We start from the raw sequence: 17,378 nt of genomic DNA, 5'->3' as shown, positions 1-17,378 counted from the left end.
TGAGACCATATTTGATGAAGTGTAGCATCAAGGAGACCCAGCAAAATTGGGTCAACAGGAATTTTGGGAAATCTGTCTGCTGGTTGGAGTCAGACTGGACAAAGGAAGCTGGTTTTGATTGCTCGGGGTCTGTCATCTCAGCTCCAGGTCACCTCTGCAGGGATTCCTCATTGTTGTGTTCGATGATTTTTTTTTATCTTATAGGTCAGAAGTGGCAATGTTCGCAGATGACAGCACAATAGTTAGCACTGTTTACAGTTTCTCAGATCCTGAAGCAGTCTATGTCCAAACGTAGCAAGGTCCGGATAACATCCAGGGTTGGGCTGACAAGTGGCAAGTAACATTTGAACCACAAGTCGTCCTGACAGGAAAGAATCTAATCACCACCCCATGACATTACCATCACTGAATCCTCCACTATGAATATCCTGGAATTTACCATTGACTAGAAACTGAACTGGACTAGCAATGTAAGTACTGTGGTTACAAGAGGAAGTCAGAGACTAGGACTCCAGTAGCAAGTAATTCACCTCCTGACTCCCAAAAGCCTGTCCACCATCTACAAGACATAAATTGGCTGTGGTGGAATAGTGCCCACTTGCCTAGATGAGCACAGCACCAACATTCAAGTTTGCCAGCCTCCTTAATTGACACATCATAACTCCTTCCACTACTGATGTTCAGTAGCAGCATTGTGTATCATTACAAGATGCACTACAGAAATTCATTAAGACTCCTTTGACATCTTTGTTCAAACTCATAACTAGCACCATCTAGAAGGACGAAGACAACTGATAGATGGGAACACCAACACTTGCAAATTCACCTCTCAGCCACTATCTTGACTTGCAATTACATTACTCTTCATTCAGTGCCACTGGGTTAACACCACAGATATCCCTCCGTAATGGCACGGTGGGTTCAACTACAGCAAATGAACAGCAGCAGTTCAAGGCGGCAGCTCACCACCTTCTCAAAGACAACTAGCAACAAGCAATAAATACTAACCTCTGGGGCAGAGCATTCCACACAGCCACCACTCTCTGGGTGAAGAAGTTTCTCCTGAGCTCTGTCCTAAACGGTCTACCCCGTATTTTTAAGCTGTGTCCTCTGGTTCGGCACTCACCCATCAGTGGAAATATGTTTCCTACTGCCAGAGTGTCCAATCCTTTCATAATCTTATACGTCTCAATCAGATCCCCTCTCAATCTTCGAAACTCAAGGGTATACAAGCCCAGTCGCTTCAATCTTCCAGTGTAAGGTAATCCTGCCATCCAGGAATTGACCTCGTGAACCTACTCTGCACTCCCTCAATAGCCAGAATGTCTTTTCTCAAATTTGGAGACCAGAACTGCACACAGTACTCCAGGTGTGGTCTCACCAGGGCCCTGTACAGCTGCAGAAGCACCTCTTTGCTTCTATACTCAATTCCTCTTGTTATGAAGGCCAGCATGCTATTAGCCTTCTTCACTACCTGCTGTACCTGCATGCTTGCCTTCATTGATTGGTGTACAAGAACACCCAGATCTCTCTGTACTGCCCCTTTACATAAATTGATTCCATTGAGGTAGTAGTCTGCCTTCCTGTTCTTGCTACCAAAGTGGATAACCATACATTTATCCACATTAAACTGCATCTGTCCACTCACCTAACTTGTCCAGGTCACCCTGTAATCTCCTAACATCCTCATCACATTTCACCCTGCCACCCAGCTTTGTATCATCAGCAAATTTGCTAATGTTATTACTGATACCATCTTCTATATCATTAACATATATTATAAAAAGCTGCGGTCCCAGCACGGATCCCTGCGGTACCCCACTGGTCACTGCCTGCCATTCCGAAATGGAGCCGTTTATCACTACCCTTTGTTTCCTATTAGCCAACCAATTTTCAATCCAATCTAGTACTTTGCCCCCAATACCATGCGCCCTAATTTTACTCACTAACCTCCTGTGTGGGACTTTATCAAAAGCTTTCTGAAAGTCCAGGTACACTATATCTACTGGATTTCCCTCGCCCAACTTCATAGTTACATCCTCAAATAATGCCAGAAGATTAGTCAAGCATGATTTCCCCTTCATAAATCCATGCTGACTCTGTCCTATCCTGTTACTACTATCCAGATGTGCAGTAATTTCATCCTTTATAATAGACTCCAGCATCTTTCCCATGACTGAGGTCAGACTAACTGGTCTATAATTTCCTGCTTTCTCTCGCCCACCTTTCTTAAAAAGTGGTACAACATTAGCGACCCTCCAATCCTCAGGAACCGACCCCGAATCTATTGAACTCTGGAAAATAATCACCAACGCATCCACGATTTCCCGAGCCACCTCCTTCAGTACCCTGGGATGCAGACCATCAGGCCCCGGAGACTTATCAACCTTCAGACCTAACAGTCTCTCCAACACCAAATCCTGGCAAATATAAATTCCCTTAAGTTCAGGTCCTTCAGCCACTGTTACCTCAGGGAGATTGCTTGTGTCTTCCCCAGTGAACACAGATCTGAAGTACCCATTTAATTCCTCTGCCATTTCTTTGTTCCTAGTAATATATTCCCCTGTTTCTGTCTTCAAGGGCCCAATTTTTGTCCTAACCATTTTTTTGCCTTGCACATACCTAAAAAAGCTTTTACTATCCTCCTTAATATTCTTGGCCAGTTTACTTTCGCACCTCATTTTTCCTCTGCGTATTTCCTTCTTCGAAATCCTCTGTTGCTCTTTAAAAGCTTCCCAGTCCTCAGTTTTCCCACTTATCTTAGCTATGTTATACTTTTTCTCTTTTAACTTTATATGTTTCTTTACTTCCCTCGTCAGCCACGGCCACCCATGCCTCCTCCTGGGATCTTTCTTCCTTTTAGGAATGAACTGATCCTGCAACCTCTGTATTATACACAGAAATATCCGCCATTGTTCCTCCACGGTTCAATATCAGCCTGCAAACAACTATCCCGCACCAAAGACAATCAGCTGTTAATAGCGAAACCATTATTACATCAAAGAAATGCCTGCATCATACCTGATAAAGCTTTTAAATGCAGCAGACTGTGGGTTGATGCATAGTGGAACCCTGTTCCCTTTCTGCTGTTCCAGAATGAATTGATGAATGAGCTCTGTAGAGCAGAAAATTAAATATATTGTCATAACAATATAACTTCCTGCTGTTTAAGCCATTGTGGCTTAAGATGTGAATAATTGAACCTGTTAACTATGTATACATGTAAACCTCTGCATCATTAAGGCTAAATCTGCACTGGAACTTCAAAACATAATAAAGGGTGATCCTGCAAGTTCCTGACACACACTTATTAAATGTTTTAATATTGTAAACTGGCTGGGGGCATTCTCAGAGCTATAAATGAAAACATAAAAGGAACACAGGGCAGGTCAAGAAGGAAGACATTAAGAGGTGCAAACAGAGCTTGGTTACATGAATGACTTCTCAGAAGGCTTTAGAAGGGGTAGTAGTAGTAGTAGTAGTAGACAGGTGTATGAGCTTTGAGGGGTCCTTTCAAAGAATTGGACCGAGGCAATGTCTTTATCACCACTAGTGGGATGAAGGTAGCAGGCAAATATAAAAAGCCACAGTCAGAGGACTGAGGGGTTTATAAAAAAAGTTTAAATAAAAAAAGAACTGTGGATGCTGGAGATCCAAAGGAAAAACAAACTGCCGGAGAAACTCAGCAGGTCTGGCAGCATCTGTGGACAGCAAAATACAGAAGTAACACTTCAAGTCTAGTGACCCTTTGTCAGAACAGCCATATGCCAAATGAAACGACTGGAAAATAGTGCAAAGACAGGGTGTACCAAGGCCCCAGTGACTTAACGATGAGGCAGATGCTTTTAAATCTAAATATGGGTGAACTGGGAATTGTCCAGAATAGGGATAATGGGGAATTGTGACATGAATGCAGAACTGGATATTAGCTGTAAAAATTTAGAAATCTTAGGAGTTAATGAAGGGTGGAGAATGGGAGGTTCACAAGGAGGACATTGGAAAGAAATTTAAAGTGGCATTCCAAAAAAGGCACAACAATAAGTTTTGTTGATGCAGAGGAGCAGATGTTGTAGAGATGGAAGCACGTGGCTTTGCTGATGGAAAGGATGGGTACTTCAAAAGCTTGTTTAAATTGAGTCATATGCCAAAGAAGTGCAGTAAGTGGTAAAAGAGGAGGATGGAATTAGTGACAAGTGGGCCGAATTGGAGTTGGGGATCAAAGGTAATAGTTTTGGTTTTCCTAATATTCACCTAGAAGAGTCTCAATATCAATTGTGTTGTTGTGTCCAAGAGTTGAAAGGAGGCCAGGCATTTCTTAGATATCTGACTTGTAAAAGAAATTATGTGCAAGGACAACTGACAATATCGTCACATGAAGCTGCTTTCATGCATTTGTAACATAATTGGATGCAAATGTTGTTATATTTTCAAACCTCCAACATCAGTGATTTCTTTACGATCAATTGGAATGTATTTCTAGTTGAAAAGTGTGACATTGAAAAAGCACAGCAGGTCAGGCAGCATCAGACACAGGAGAATCGACATTTTGAGCATAAGTCCTTCATCAGGGATGGCTTATGCACGAAATGTTGATTCATCTTCTCCTCGGATGCTGCCTGACCTGCTATGCTTTTCCAATGCCACACTTTTCGACTCTGACCTTCAGCATCTGCAGTCCTCACTTTCTCCTGGAGCACATTTCTATCAACACATCATCAAGCAAATTTGCGAATTACTGAACATTCAGTACTCAATCAAGATGGCTTTCTGTTTCATAAATTAAAGTCACAGGAAGGTGATAAAACTCAGGAATGGAAAACAGACAGCAATTCCATACACCACCCAAGTACATTTGAGCATACTTCCTCACTGCAATGTCCCCAGCTATATGATTGCCATTAAATGTTTCTCTGCTGAATGCGATAACTCATGAGAATGCTATAATACAGTTACATAGGCAAGAACCAGTTAACTGAAAATTACTATGTTAGCAAAGTGTTAAGTCTGGATAGCCCCAAAGCTGAGAAATTATTCAGTGTGTTGCAACCTGATACATTACCACATATCCGTCAAGTCAATTAATTTGGAGTGGAATCCTTGACTGACTGTAGTGTTCTACTATACTACCACCAAACCTTAATAGAAGAGGTGATTAACTTGCGACCTGCTTTGTATGACAATTGAATAGTGAAATAAGTAGCCCAACAACAGTCTTAAGAGGAAGGGTATCAAGAATAATACATTCTGTTCGATCAATAACAAAATGTTACTGGTTAAAAATAACTAGTACACAATTTTAGGCTTCAGATCAGAACGCTCTAACTATAAAATAATATTCAAAATTACACTGACCTTTAACCTGCCGAACAGATGTCAGGTTTTTTTCAAAGCTGTCATCAAATTTTGGATTAGTGATGGGCTCAAAATCATTGGTGTAAACACGTCCTGTAGAGGTGGTATAACAGCATTTGCACATACAAGTGTGGTACCGGAGCCGTCCTTCATCCAAGTATGGATGAGCCAGGGCATCCTTTGCAGAGATTCTTTTTGACTACAGCATAAGGGAACAAAAGCTTTATCCAATAACTTGATAATTTTATTGTAATTTGATGTGAGAATTGAGTAATATTATACACCTTCCTCGAGATGATGTTCTCATGAAATAAGCCAAAAAAGTTCATTTAAACCATATCTATCAATATTAAATGACCCAGCCTAATCTATTACTTTCTATGAAAGACATTTAAGTGGTTTCAAATGGGATAATATTTAGAGTAATTTGTAAAATGAAGTTGAAATGACATATGCAGAGCTGCGAAAAATGGTCATAACACCCCCAACTACAGAATTTCCCAACATTATTGCATCAACTTAATTGCAAGACTACAGGAGGCTCAAGATAGTAATCTTAAGGTTCAGTAACTGAGTACCATTATTCAAGAAATCAGTATTGGTTGAGAACTTTTTAATAAAGTATTGTAATGTAATAGAGAATGCAGACTGGCTATGTTTTCACATCAAGAAGGATTTTACAGTATAAAATACAATATACTCACAGGATCAAAAACTAACATTCTGCAGAGGAGGTGGACAGCTTCATGGGTAGCCTGGCTGGATAGTGTGTAAAGGACAGGAAGTGATGGCTGTGGGGAGAGGGTGTAATAATGTGGAAACAAAGATTACCAGTTGTACATGAAACAAGCCTTTTTTTTTATAAAGTAAATACACATACCATGGGGTAAAGTTAAGACAATAACATGACCAAAATAGTTCTGTGTTCTGCTTTACTTATTTTGTTGTTCAAAAAGGTCCTATTTAAAATCATGTTGACACTGTGTTCTAGTTTGTATTGTATCAAATATATCTTGCACTCATGTTTCTGCTTTCAAACAGTGATGCTCTTTATTCTGCCATTACCGCATTCTGGACCAATGGTTTGTTTCTTTATACAAATCCCCGGTTAGACCTTACTTGGAATAAGGAGCACAGATCTGGGCACCATACTTTAGGAAAGATGCATTGGCCTTGGAGGGAGCACAACAGTACACGTAGGTTTAAAGGATGATACCTGGACTTCAGGGATTAATTTAAAAGGTGTGATTATATTAATTAGGCTTTTTTCTCTAGAATTTAGAAGGTTAAGATATGATCTGATCAAAGTCTTCATGGTATTAACAAGAAAAAACAGGTAGATAAACTACTTCCATTCATTTGGGATTCTAGGACTAGGGGGCATAGTCTGAGAATTATGGCCAGACTGTTCAGGAAAAATGTTAGGAGGCACTTCTACACAAACTGTTAGATGTTTGGAAGTCACTTCCATAAATGGCAGTGGATGCTGGATCAATTGCTAATTTTGAATTGGAAGTAGATAAATTGTTAAGCAAAGGTATTAAGGGAACATAGAAACATCAACAAATACCAGGGTATTCAAAAGTATTCATATTGAATTAGGTCATAGATCAGTCATGATCTCATTGAATGGCAGAACTGGTTCAAAAAGCTCAACAGTCCACTCCTGTTCTTATGTTCTTCTTTCTGTGGACATCTTTGACATTTAGTCTCTTCCACTCTTTGCCCTATCTTCAATCTGCCCACTCTACTTTGCAACAGTAAAATCTATCACATTTCTACCTCTCAGTTTTGAATTAGTCTTGCTGGACTTGAAATGTTAACTGTCTCTCACTAGCAGATTGTAGCACTATTTCAGATTTCCAGCATCTGCAGTATTTTGCTTTTACTGAAGTAGAATTAGGACTCTAGGAGTATTTACTTTGGAGTCTGTGCTTGGCTTCACACCCAATTTATGCTCCAGACTAAGTGGCTTCTCACCAATGCAAACTCGAGTGTAAAGCAGGAAATGATACTTATTTTACAGAGTTGACGACTTCTCACTTATAAAACTTTGTATTTTGCAAGCTTGTGAAATCTTGTTACAAACCAATGCAATGCACTTAAAATCCCATTACTGATCTCACTATATTCACAAAATATACTTTAAAACAAAGTTGAACAGAATATTGGCAATTTGGTACAAATTTAAACATTAGCTTAAACATTTTTGTAGCAGGAAGTATATTCGTGTATTCACATTTACCTAATTTGGAAAGCATCAATTCAAATTCCTGTAGTCAGTATTAGATCAGTGGGAAGAGGAGATATGGTGATTATTAATTACAAGATAAGTCAACCTTTCCAAGACTCCACACTGGTTCAGAACTGATGTAGACAAGGAAAAGATGCTCTGCTAATCATGTGTCAGGGAATAATTAAGTGAGAGACACAATGACACAAGAAAAGAAAAATGAACCATGCTAGGCCTAATCTATGCAATTCCTTTCTTTAGGGCATTGTGATTGCTTCTTTAATCAAAGTTGAAAAGTTCTGGAAAAATTCAAATTAAGGAAGTAAAACATCTTCATTTTTACATAAGGGCAATCCACTTGTACCAGCACTTTCAATATATGTTATTTTAGACAGGAGTAGCACTCCCTGTAAAATGCAGATCTTGAGTATTGTCTCAACTGATCCTTTATACCAGGAGTTACAAGCAGTGTGCCAGAAGTTTTTATTTAACTAAATTGCTCCCCAAACTATGCATTATAGAGTGAGATACATCAGGGCAAAACGACCAGTGGCTCTCATGGATTCGTGGGTCCGGGGTCAGGTCAGGGGTCACTGACAGCTCTTAGATCATAAGTACAGCTTCTATTATTTGTTCATGAGATGACATCATCATTGGCTAGGCCAGGATTTGTTGGCTATCCATAACTGGCAGACATTTTCTCTTTCACTTATTGGATGTAGTCGTCACTGATTAAATCAGTTTTTATTACCAATTCCTAATTACCTTGCAGAAAGTGGTTGTGAGCTGCCTTCTTAAACCACAGTCTTCCTTGGGGTTAGGGACACCCACTGTATTATTAGGAAGCGAGTACCTGGATTTTGATCCAGCAGTGAGTGAGTGGAATATAGTTCCAAGTCAAGATGGTGCATTTGTAGAAGGAAGCTTGCAGGTGACGGTGGTGTTCCCTTATATTTGCTGTCCATGGCTTTCTGGGTGGTAAAGATTGTGGTTTGGCAGATGCAATTGAAACAGCCTTGGTGAGTGAATGCAGTGCATCTTTTAGATGGTAACACACTGCTGCCACTCTGCATCGACGGCAAAGAGAATACATTTGCGAAGGTGGTGGATGGGATATCAATCATGTGAACTCCTTTGACCCGAGTGGAGTAAAGCTTTATTGTTGTTGATTCAGCCAGGCAAATGGGAAATAATCCGATCAATGTTGATTTCACCAGTTTCCTCATCTCCCCTCCACCCCACTTATCCCAGATCCAACCTTCCAACTTGGCACTGCCCTCTTGATCTATCCTACCTCTCCACCTCCTTTCCCACCTATCCGCTCCATGCTCCGTTCCGACCTACCACCGTCACCTCACACCTCACCTCCATCTACCTACCGCATTCCCACTTACCTTCCCTCCCAACCCCACACCTCCCATTTATCCCTCGTCCCCTTGTGCCTCCCCCACATTCCTGATGAAGAGCTTATGCTCAAAATGTCAACACTTCTGCTTCTCAGATGCTGCCTGAACGGCTGTGTTTTTCCAGCACCACACCTTTTGACTCTGAATAATCCATCACACTCCTGGCTTGTGCCTTTTATAGGGTGGACAGTCTTTGGAACAGGGAGGGAGTTACTTGCCCCAGAATTTCAAATATCTGACTTTTCTTGTGGCTACAGTACTTAGGCAGCTGTTCCAGTTTAGTTTCTGGTTAACGGTAATCTCCCAGGATATTGATAGTGGAGCAGTGATGGTGATGGCATTGAATAAAAGCAATGGTTAGATTCTCTCATGCTCAAGATGGCCTTTATGCAGTGAGTAATGTTCATGCTATATATATCAGCCCAAGCCTGGATGTCGCACAGGTCTTGACACATATGGAAACAGACTGCTTCAGCAACTGAGGAGTCACAAACGTGATTTTGCAAACATATCCTGTTGGTGGTGAATATCTGCAGGGGAGTAAACTAAGGAATGAAATTAGATTACTTAGTGTGGAAATAGACCCTTCGGCCCAAGAAGTCCACACTGACCCTCCGAAGAATAACCCACCCAGACCCATTGCCCTACACTTACCCCTTCACCTAACACTACGGGCAATTTAGCATAGCCAATTCACCTAACCTGCACATTTTTGGACTGGTGATGGTATTATTGCTGGATTATTAATCCAAAGACTCAGTTAACATTCTAGGGACCCAGATTTGAATCCCACAATGGCAGATATGGAATATGAATTCAATAAAAACAAAATCTGGAATAAAGAGTCTAATGATGACCATGAAACTGTTGATTGTAAGAAAACCCCATCTGGTTCACTGATGTCCTTTAGGAATGGAAACTACTCTCCTTACCTCATCTAGCCTACATGTGACTCTAGACCCACAGTAAAATGTTTGATTTTGAATCGTCCTCTGCACAGTGGACACCACCGATGCCGACATGCCATGAATGAAGGGGAGAAAAAAAATTCTCTTCTCACAGAGGGATATGGAGGCCAAGTCACAAAATTGCTTTGATAGATTTGGAGAGACTTAAGGCATCAAATGTAATGGAAGACAGAACAGGAGCAGTATTGAAATCCAAGATCAGCCATGATCATGTTGAATAGTGCTGAAAATGTGTTGCTGGAAAAGTGCAGCAGGTCAGGCAGCATCCAGGGAACAGGAGAATCGACGTTTCGGGCATAAGCCCTTCTTCAGGAATTCCTGAAGAAGGGCTTATGCCCGAAACATCGATTCTCCTGTTCCCTGGAATTCCTGAAGGGCTTATGCCCGAAACGTCGATTCTCCTGTTCCCTGGATGCTGCCTGACCTGCTGCACTTTTCCAGCAACACATTTTCAGCTCTGATCTCCAGCATCTGCAGACCTCACTTTCTCCTCATGTTGAATAGTGCAATCAATGAGACAAGTTTCGAAATTATATATTCTCCTAAACTCCTGACCCTAAGTTGGAAGGAAAGTTATTTACAATGAAGCAGTTATCACTGAATGGGCCGAGGACACTATTTTGAACTCCTGCAGTGATGCTCTGGGGCTGAGATGATTGGCCTCCAACAACCACAGTCATAATCTTTATGATTTACAAGCAGGGACCTTTTCCCTCAATTCCTATTGACTTCAGTTTTGCTAGGGTTCTTTGATGTTGTTCTTGGTTCAATGCTGCCTTCATATCAAGGACAGTCACTCACACTTCACCTCCAGAGTTCAGTTCTTTTGCTGATATTTGGACCAAGGCTGTAATGAGGTCAGGAGGGGAGGGGGACCCTGGTAGAAGCTATATTGAGTAAACAGATTATTCCTTTGCAGTGGCATTTCATTGTACTGTTGACAACTCCTCCAGTTCCTGGGCTTATGATAGAGAGCAGACTGATGGGGCAGTAACTGGCTAGGTTGGATTCATCCTGCTTTTTGTGCATAGGGCATACTTAGACAATCTTCTACCTTGTTTGATGGATGCCAGTGCTGCAGCTATGTTAAAAATACTTGGGGTAAGACTCGTCCTGGAGCACATTCAGTACTATTGCCAGATTACTGTCAGAGTCCATAATCTTTACAGTATCTAGGGTCTTCAGTCATTTCTTTTTATCATGTGGTATAGACTGACGACGGGTAAATCTGTGATGCTGAGGATCTCAGGAGGACACTGAAATGGATCATCCACTTGACACTTCTGGTTGAAAATATATGCAAATACTTCAGTTATTTTTTTGCACTTATGTGCTGTACTGCCCATCATTCAGGACAGTGATACTTGTGAAGTCTCCACCTCCTGTTACCTGTTTAATTTTCAACCACCACTCATGTCATGATGGGACAGCACAGCAGACCTTAGAACAGATCTTTTAATTGCCTAATTGAATAAACCTGTTTACTGTATGCAGCCGGAGCTATTTGGCACATAAGTAGTAGTCCTGTGTTGTAGCATCATAAGGCTGCCACCATTTTTAGATATGCCTGCTGGCTCTAGTGTATCCTCTTGCACTCTTCACTGAACCAACTTAGATCGCCTGACTTGATGGTAATGGTACAGTGGGTATAGATCATGAAGTTACAGACTGTGGTCAATTATAATTCTACTGCTGATAGCTCACATTCTCATGTGGCTGCTCAGTTCTTGTTTGCTAGACCTTTTCAAAGTCTGGCCCATTTAACATGGTCATAGTGCTGCACATAGGTAGTATCCACAACTAAAGACAGGAAATCTTCTGCACAAGCAATATCCTGGACAGAATCATCAGCAGTTAGACTAGCAAGGACAAGCTCAAGGATTTTTTTTTCCCTGCCTAATGGTTCCCTTACTATTTATTGCAGATGGAACTTTAACAGCTGTGTCCTGTAGGACCCAGCCAGTAGCAGTGCTACTGAGCCACTCTTGGTGACACATGAAGCTCCACCCCCATGACCCACAACCCTACCAATACATTTTGTAAAATTCCCACTCAGCACTTCCTTCGAGTGGCGTTCAACACAGGTACACAGCTTCACCAGCTGGGAGTGGGTGTATGGATGTTCGTTCTATTTTAATTTGCTTGTGGGACTAGTTTTGCATGCTGAACCAGCATTTTATTGCTGGGCCCTAGTTGCCCTTGAGAAAGTTGTTGTGAGCTGCCTTCTTGAACAGCTGCAGTCTATGTGCTACAAGTTGATCCACAATGCCTTAGGAAAGGAACTCCAGGATTTTGACCAACGACAGTGAATGAAGAGTGATATATTTCCAAATCAGGATAGTCAGTGACTTGGAGGGGAATTTGCAGTCGACGGCATTCCCATGTATCTGCAGTTTTTGTCCTTCTAGATAGCTCCTTCCAAAACCACGATCTTTTCTATCTAAGGAACTTCTTTAAATTTCTGCAGTGCATCATGTAGACAGTACACACTGCTGCTATTCAGCGTCAGAGGAGGGGGGAGTGGCTGCCTGTCAATATGGTGCCAACGAAGCTGATCACTTTGTCCTGGATGTCAAGCTTCTGGAGTCTGGTTTGGGCTGCATCTATTCGGGCAATTGGGAAGTATTCCATCACACCCCTGACTTGTGCCTTGTCGAAGGTGGACTTGGACTCAGGAAGTGACTTACTCACAGTATTCCTGGCCTATGATCTGCTGTTGTTAGGACTGTCTTTATGTGGAGAGTCCAGTTGAGTTTCTGGTCAGTGGCAAGGATGCTGATTGTGGGAGATTAAGTGATGGTAGCAACATTGAATATCAAGGGGTGGTAATTAGATAGTCTTTTATTATAAATGGTCATTGCCTGGCATTTGTGGGGTGTAATGTTACTTGCCGTTTGTCAGCCCAAGCCTGGATATTGTCCAGAAATTCTGTATTTGAACATGGCCTGCTTCAGTATCTGAGGTGTTGTGAATGGTGCTGAATATTGGGAATGTTCTGATGATTGCACACGTCATCTCTTATGAAGGAGGGAAAGTGATTGATGAAGCAACTGAAGATGGTGGAGTCGAGGACATTAACTTGAGCTCTAGCAAAGATGTCCTGGAGGTGTGACAACTGACCTCAACAACTACAACCATCTTCCTACATACCAGAAATGATTCCATTCAGCAGAGACTTTGCCCCTGATAACCATTTGTTCTACTTTGCTTGGGCTCATTGATGCCACACTTGGTCAAATACGGCCTGTGAGTCAAGGGCCGTCACTCCGACCTCGTAAATTCAGCCCTTTTACCCAATTTGGGTGCCAGTGAGCAGGTGCTGCTTGAAAGCACTGTTGATGACACTTTAAATCATCTCGGTGATGACTGAAAAATAGGGACTGGGTTGGATTTGTCCTGCTTTGTACATACAGGACATATGTGGGCAATTTCCATATTGTCAGGTAGACACCAATGTTGTAATTGAACTGTAAGAGCTTGTTGGGGTGTCTATCTCCAGGTAGGCAAGTTGTAATCACGTGGAGGCTCTCAGTTTTCAGTTGATGCCATGAGATTTCTGGGCTCCAGAAGTAACATCGAGGACTCCCAGAGCTGCCAGCTCGAGCAATTCTATCCTGTTGACGGGATAGGATATATTCAGGGATGGAAATAGCATTGTCTGCAGAGTGTGATTCCATCAGAATGAAGGACAGCTCTCCCAATTTTGTCACAAACCCCAGATATTAAAGAAGATTTCTCAGGGTCAATTGAACAATGATTGCCTTCATACTTTTTGAAACTTAAGACGTTGGACAGTCCATTCAGTTTTGTTCCTTCTTTTGGATTTTGTCGCAGCATGATACAAAAGATTGGTTTGTTGAGCTATTTTAGAGAGCAGTTGAGAGACAATCACGTTACAAAATAATTAGCTAACTTTGAGAAAAGGGATGGAACTTTGAGCCTTTCCGGATTTACAGCTCAGTAACATTTCACAGTACATTTACCAATTGAACCATCAATTAAACTGTTTCTTTAATGATTATGCTCAGATTTGTCTTAATTTTGTCTCTAATTAGGCAAAATCCACAGACTGGCATACTTTTAGGTATTTGAAGTTAATGGGATATTAAATTATACATTTGGAATTTAAAAATAGCTGAATTATTCATCTAGCAAAATATTATTTCAACTAAAGCTATAGTCACAAATCACAGGACAGAGGTGTTTAAATAATTCTGTATTAACATTGAACATTTCCAATAATTTGAGATATTAGTGCTTGGTAAGTTGACAATACAATGATAACTGTCAGATATTTTTAATTCAACATTTCTGGTTTGCTTTGAAAAGGGTCAGCTCAGGGCAGCAGCAGGATCCCTATAGTTTTCCATATCTTTAGCATTCAAGTGAAAAACAGGAAACTTCCAAAAGCACAAATTGGCACCCGAGTGAATTTCGTTTTGGTGATGCCTATTTTCATCAGCAAAAATATTTGCACTCTGACCCATTTATGATTGATTTCTCACCTTTCTGAATCCCTCATTTCACATAAAAACAGGAACTGTTTTACTTTTTAATAATATTGTTCAAAGTGCATTAAGATTTGATTAGAATATAGGTTATTTCATTCAGTAAGAGTTACCAATTACTTATTAATAAATGTTGAAAACTGACTTCTTTAAAAAAGCTACAATAAAGAAGTTGTGACTTTTCCCTTCTCTCAAAATGCTGATTTCTCTTAATTCCATAAACCTTTCCAGCTTTTGGTACCTGAACTAAGTGGCTCTCAAGTGTGAGCTTGCATTGAATCAGCAGCGTTTAGAGCACAACAAAATTCAATCCTTCCTCTACTTGTCAATGTTGTAACAATGAATTGAAGGAAAGGTAAAGATCAGAGAGCTTGGACACAATTTCACCTCAGTTGTAATAGAAAATCAACTGTACCATTTAACAGATGTATTAGCTAAGATGACACCAATTCATATCATCAGAACTCAAGGCAATATGATTTTTAGTACACTAAGGAATATCACTCAGGGTGGTAAATCTTTAGAATATGTTTTTATATAGATTTGGTCCTGCATTTAAGGATGAATGCACTGGCATTGAAGGCATTTCAAAAGACATTCACCAGGCTGATTTCCAGGATGAAAGGTTAAATGATCAAAAACAGCTAAACAGGTTAAACCATTATTCATTATGGTTTATTGACACACAAATGCTTGAGGGGAGTTGATTGGGTATATGTTGAAAAGTTGTTTCCACTAGTGAGGGAGTTTTGAACAAAAGAATACAGTTAGAGTAAGGAAAACTCATTTAAAATTGAGATGTCAAGGATTTCTTCAGTTAGATGGTCGTGAATATCTGAAATTCTCTATCCCATAGAGTGGTGGATGCTGGATTATTGAAAGTATTTAAAGAGGAAGGAGATATTTTTGAAATATCTGGGAGCAGAAGGCTCTGATATGCTAGCATGAAAGGAAGTGGAGACCTGGGGCAGATTAACGATGATCATGTTCAATGACGTGACAGGCTTCAGGGGCCAAATGGCCTATTTCTTTTGCGGCAATTATAAATCAGATACTAACCAGTTGGAATGAACATGGTGACAGGCTGGGGGTCCCGTACTGGAGTTAGTCTGGTCTATTTTCTTTACTTTTTAAAAAAAATTGTTTTTCCAAAACGAACACTTCCAACTTTTTAAAAACTTTAAAACTTGCTCAGAAGGGAAAGAGGAAGCCAAGTTCCAGACTGCAGAGGGTCGGGAGGTGCTATGGGGGTGGTGGTGGGGAAAGGGAGCCAAGCCCTTTTGTGGACAGAAGTGAGGCCTTAAGTTTTGAAGCCTGGCATGATCTGGAGACTTGGCCTGGGTGCGGTCTGGAGGCCAGATTCTGGTATGAACTGGGGTGGAAGGACTGTAAAGGGAGTACTTTTCAAAAAGAAAAATCCTCTTACTCTTGTTGACATTTTTTTTTTTTCTATTTTATTCCAAATATACAAGTATCTAAACCTCGGTACCATAAGTGGCGACATTGCAAACTTTTCACTGCACTCATTTGAGTGCATGTGACAATAAAGCTAATGCAATGGATTCAATTCAGTTGTTAAACCAGAAACTGAAATACTTTTTGCTGCTCAAAATTAACATGTTTTATCACATCACTAACATCCAATATGATAATTAGTATCACATCTAGGCTCAGTGCAGATTGTTTTCAGTCTCCCTCTTTTCTTGAAAGGGTCACAATAGCTATTTTTCAATCTATTAAGACATTTCTAGAATCTAAGGAATTTTGGACAATAATTCATGCATCCACTATCTCTGAAATCACTTCATTTAAGACCCTAGGGTATGGCCATAAAGCCTTGGGTACTTGCCGGTCTTTAGGTGTAATGGATTTTAAAGCATCTTTTCCTTGATGATTTTGATTTTAAGCCCCTCCCACCTTTTCAAATATTTTTGGGAAATGGTGTAGGTCTTCTCCAATGAAGACTGACAAAATATTTGTTCAATGTGCTACCAACTGGTTTCTCATTATAGATTCCCCAGTTTTACTATAAGATAAACAGTAGCTTCAATTGTTATTTTCCTTTGCTGGTTAGCTTTTACTTAGTGTCTACATTTCCCTTTTTTCGAAAAAAGTAATTTGTTGCTGATCCTTAAAATCAGACCTACTACAATCTCCTGACCTACTAAAATCCCAGTTATTACTACTGGACAATTCAGATCCCAGACAGAATTCTGACTTGATAAATAAAAACCAAACAAAAAATTAGAAAACACAATCTTCAAAGTGATTCTTTACCAAGACACAAAAGAACTTAAATAGAATAAAGTTATTTTCACATTTCCAAAGACGTCAAAGCACAGTAAAAACACAATCCTACCTACGCCCAATATTATTTTATAATATTCAAATATCAGAAAAATTTTTCTCTTTTATCTCACTGATAGGTTTGGATTAAAAATATTTCTTTTGATTCCTGGACTTGAGTCTAGGGAGAGGTATTTAACTATCACACAACTAAGCTTAAATTCTCTCAGCTTTGAAAAACAGCTTGGTTTCTAGCCAAGATAGGGACTGCCAGCACTCCAAAACACTTTTAGCCCTGGAGAATGATGCTGAACAGAAAAAAAAAGAGACCTTAGAGTGCAGGTTTTTAATTCCTTGAAAGTGGAGTCACAGGTAGATAGGAGAGTGAAGGCAGCGTTTGGTAGACTTTCCTTTATTGGTCAGAGCATAGAGTATCTGAGTTGGGAGGTCATGTTGCAGCTGTACGGACATCAGTTAGGCCACTTTTGCAATATTGTGTGCACTTCTGGTCTCCCTTCTATTGAAAGGATGTTGTGAAACTTGAAAGGGTTCAGAAAAGATTTACAAGGAGGTTGTCAGGATTGGCAGTTTTGAGCTAAAGGTAGAAGCTGAATAGGCTGGGGCT

At 40.4% G+C, this 17,378-nt stretch overlaps 1 protein-coding gene across 3 annotated transcripts in view; it reads right to left on the bottom strand.

The window, feature by feature from the left end:
- Positions 1 to 17,378, bottom strand: part of nlk2 (nemo-like kinase, type 2) — a 186,258-nt gene that overhangs the window by 7,603 nt on the left and 161,277 nt on the right. For all 3 annotated transcript variants that reach the window (XM_087977283.1, XM_087977281.1, XM_087977282.1), the window contains 3 exons: positions 6,057 to 6,143; positions 5,353 to 5,551; positions 3,022 to 3,115 (listed from right to left, as the gene is read on the bottom strand). In XM_087977283.1, coding sequence (XP_087833409.1) covers positions 3,022 to 3,115; positions 5,353 to 5,551; positions 6,057 to 6,143 — 380 coding nt within the window. The remainder of the gene's footprint in view (positions 1 to 3,021; positions 3,116 to 5,352; positions 5,552 to 6,056; positions 6,144 to 17,378) is intronic.

Source organism: Chiloscyllium plagiosum, unplaced genomic scaffold (genome assembly GCF_037043375.1).
Source record: "Chiloscyllium plagiosum isolate Xiang-an unplaced genomic scaffold, Cpla_swu_hap1 HiC_scaffold_31, whole genome shotgun sequence".
In the NCBI taxonomy this organism is placed as follows: Eukaryota; Metazoa; Chordata; class Chondrichthyes; order Orectolobiformes; family Hemiscylliidae; genus Chiloscyllium; species Chiloscyllium plagiosum.
This window is presented reverse-complemented; position numbering and strand designations above follow the sequence as displayed.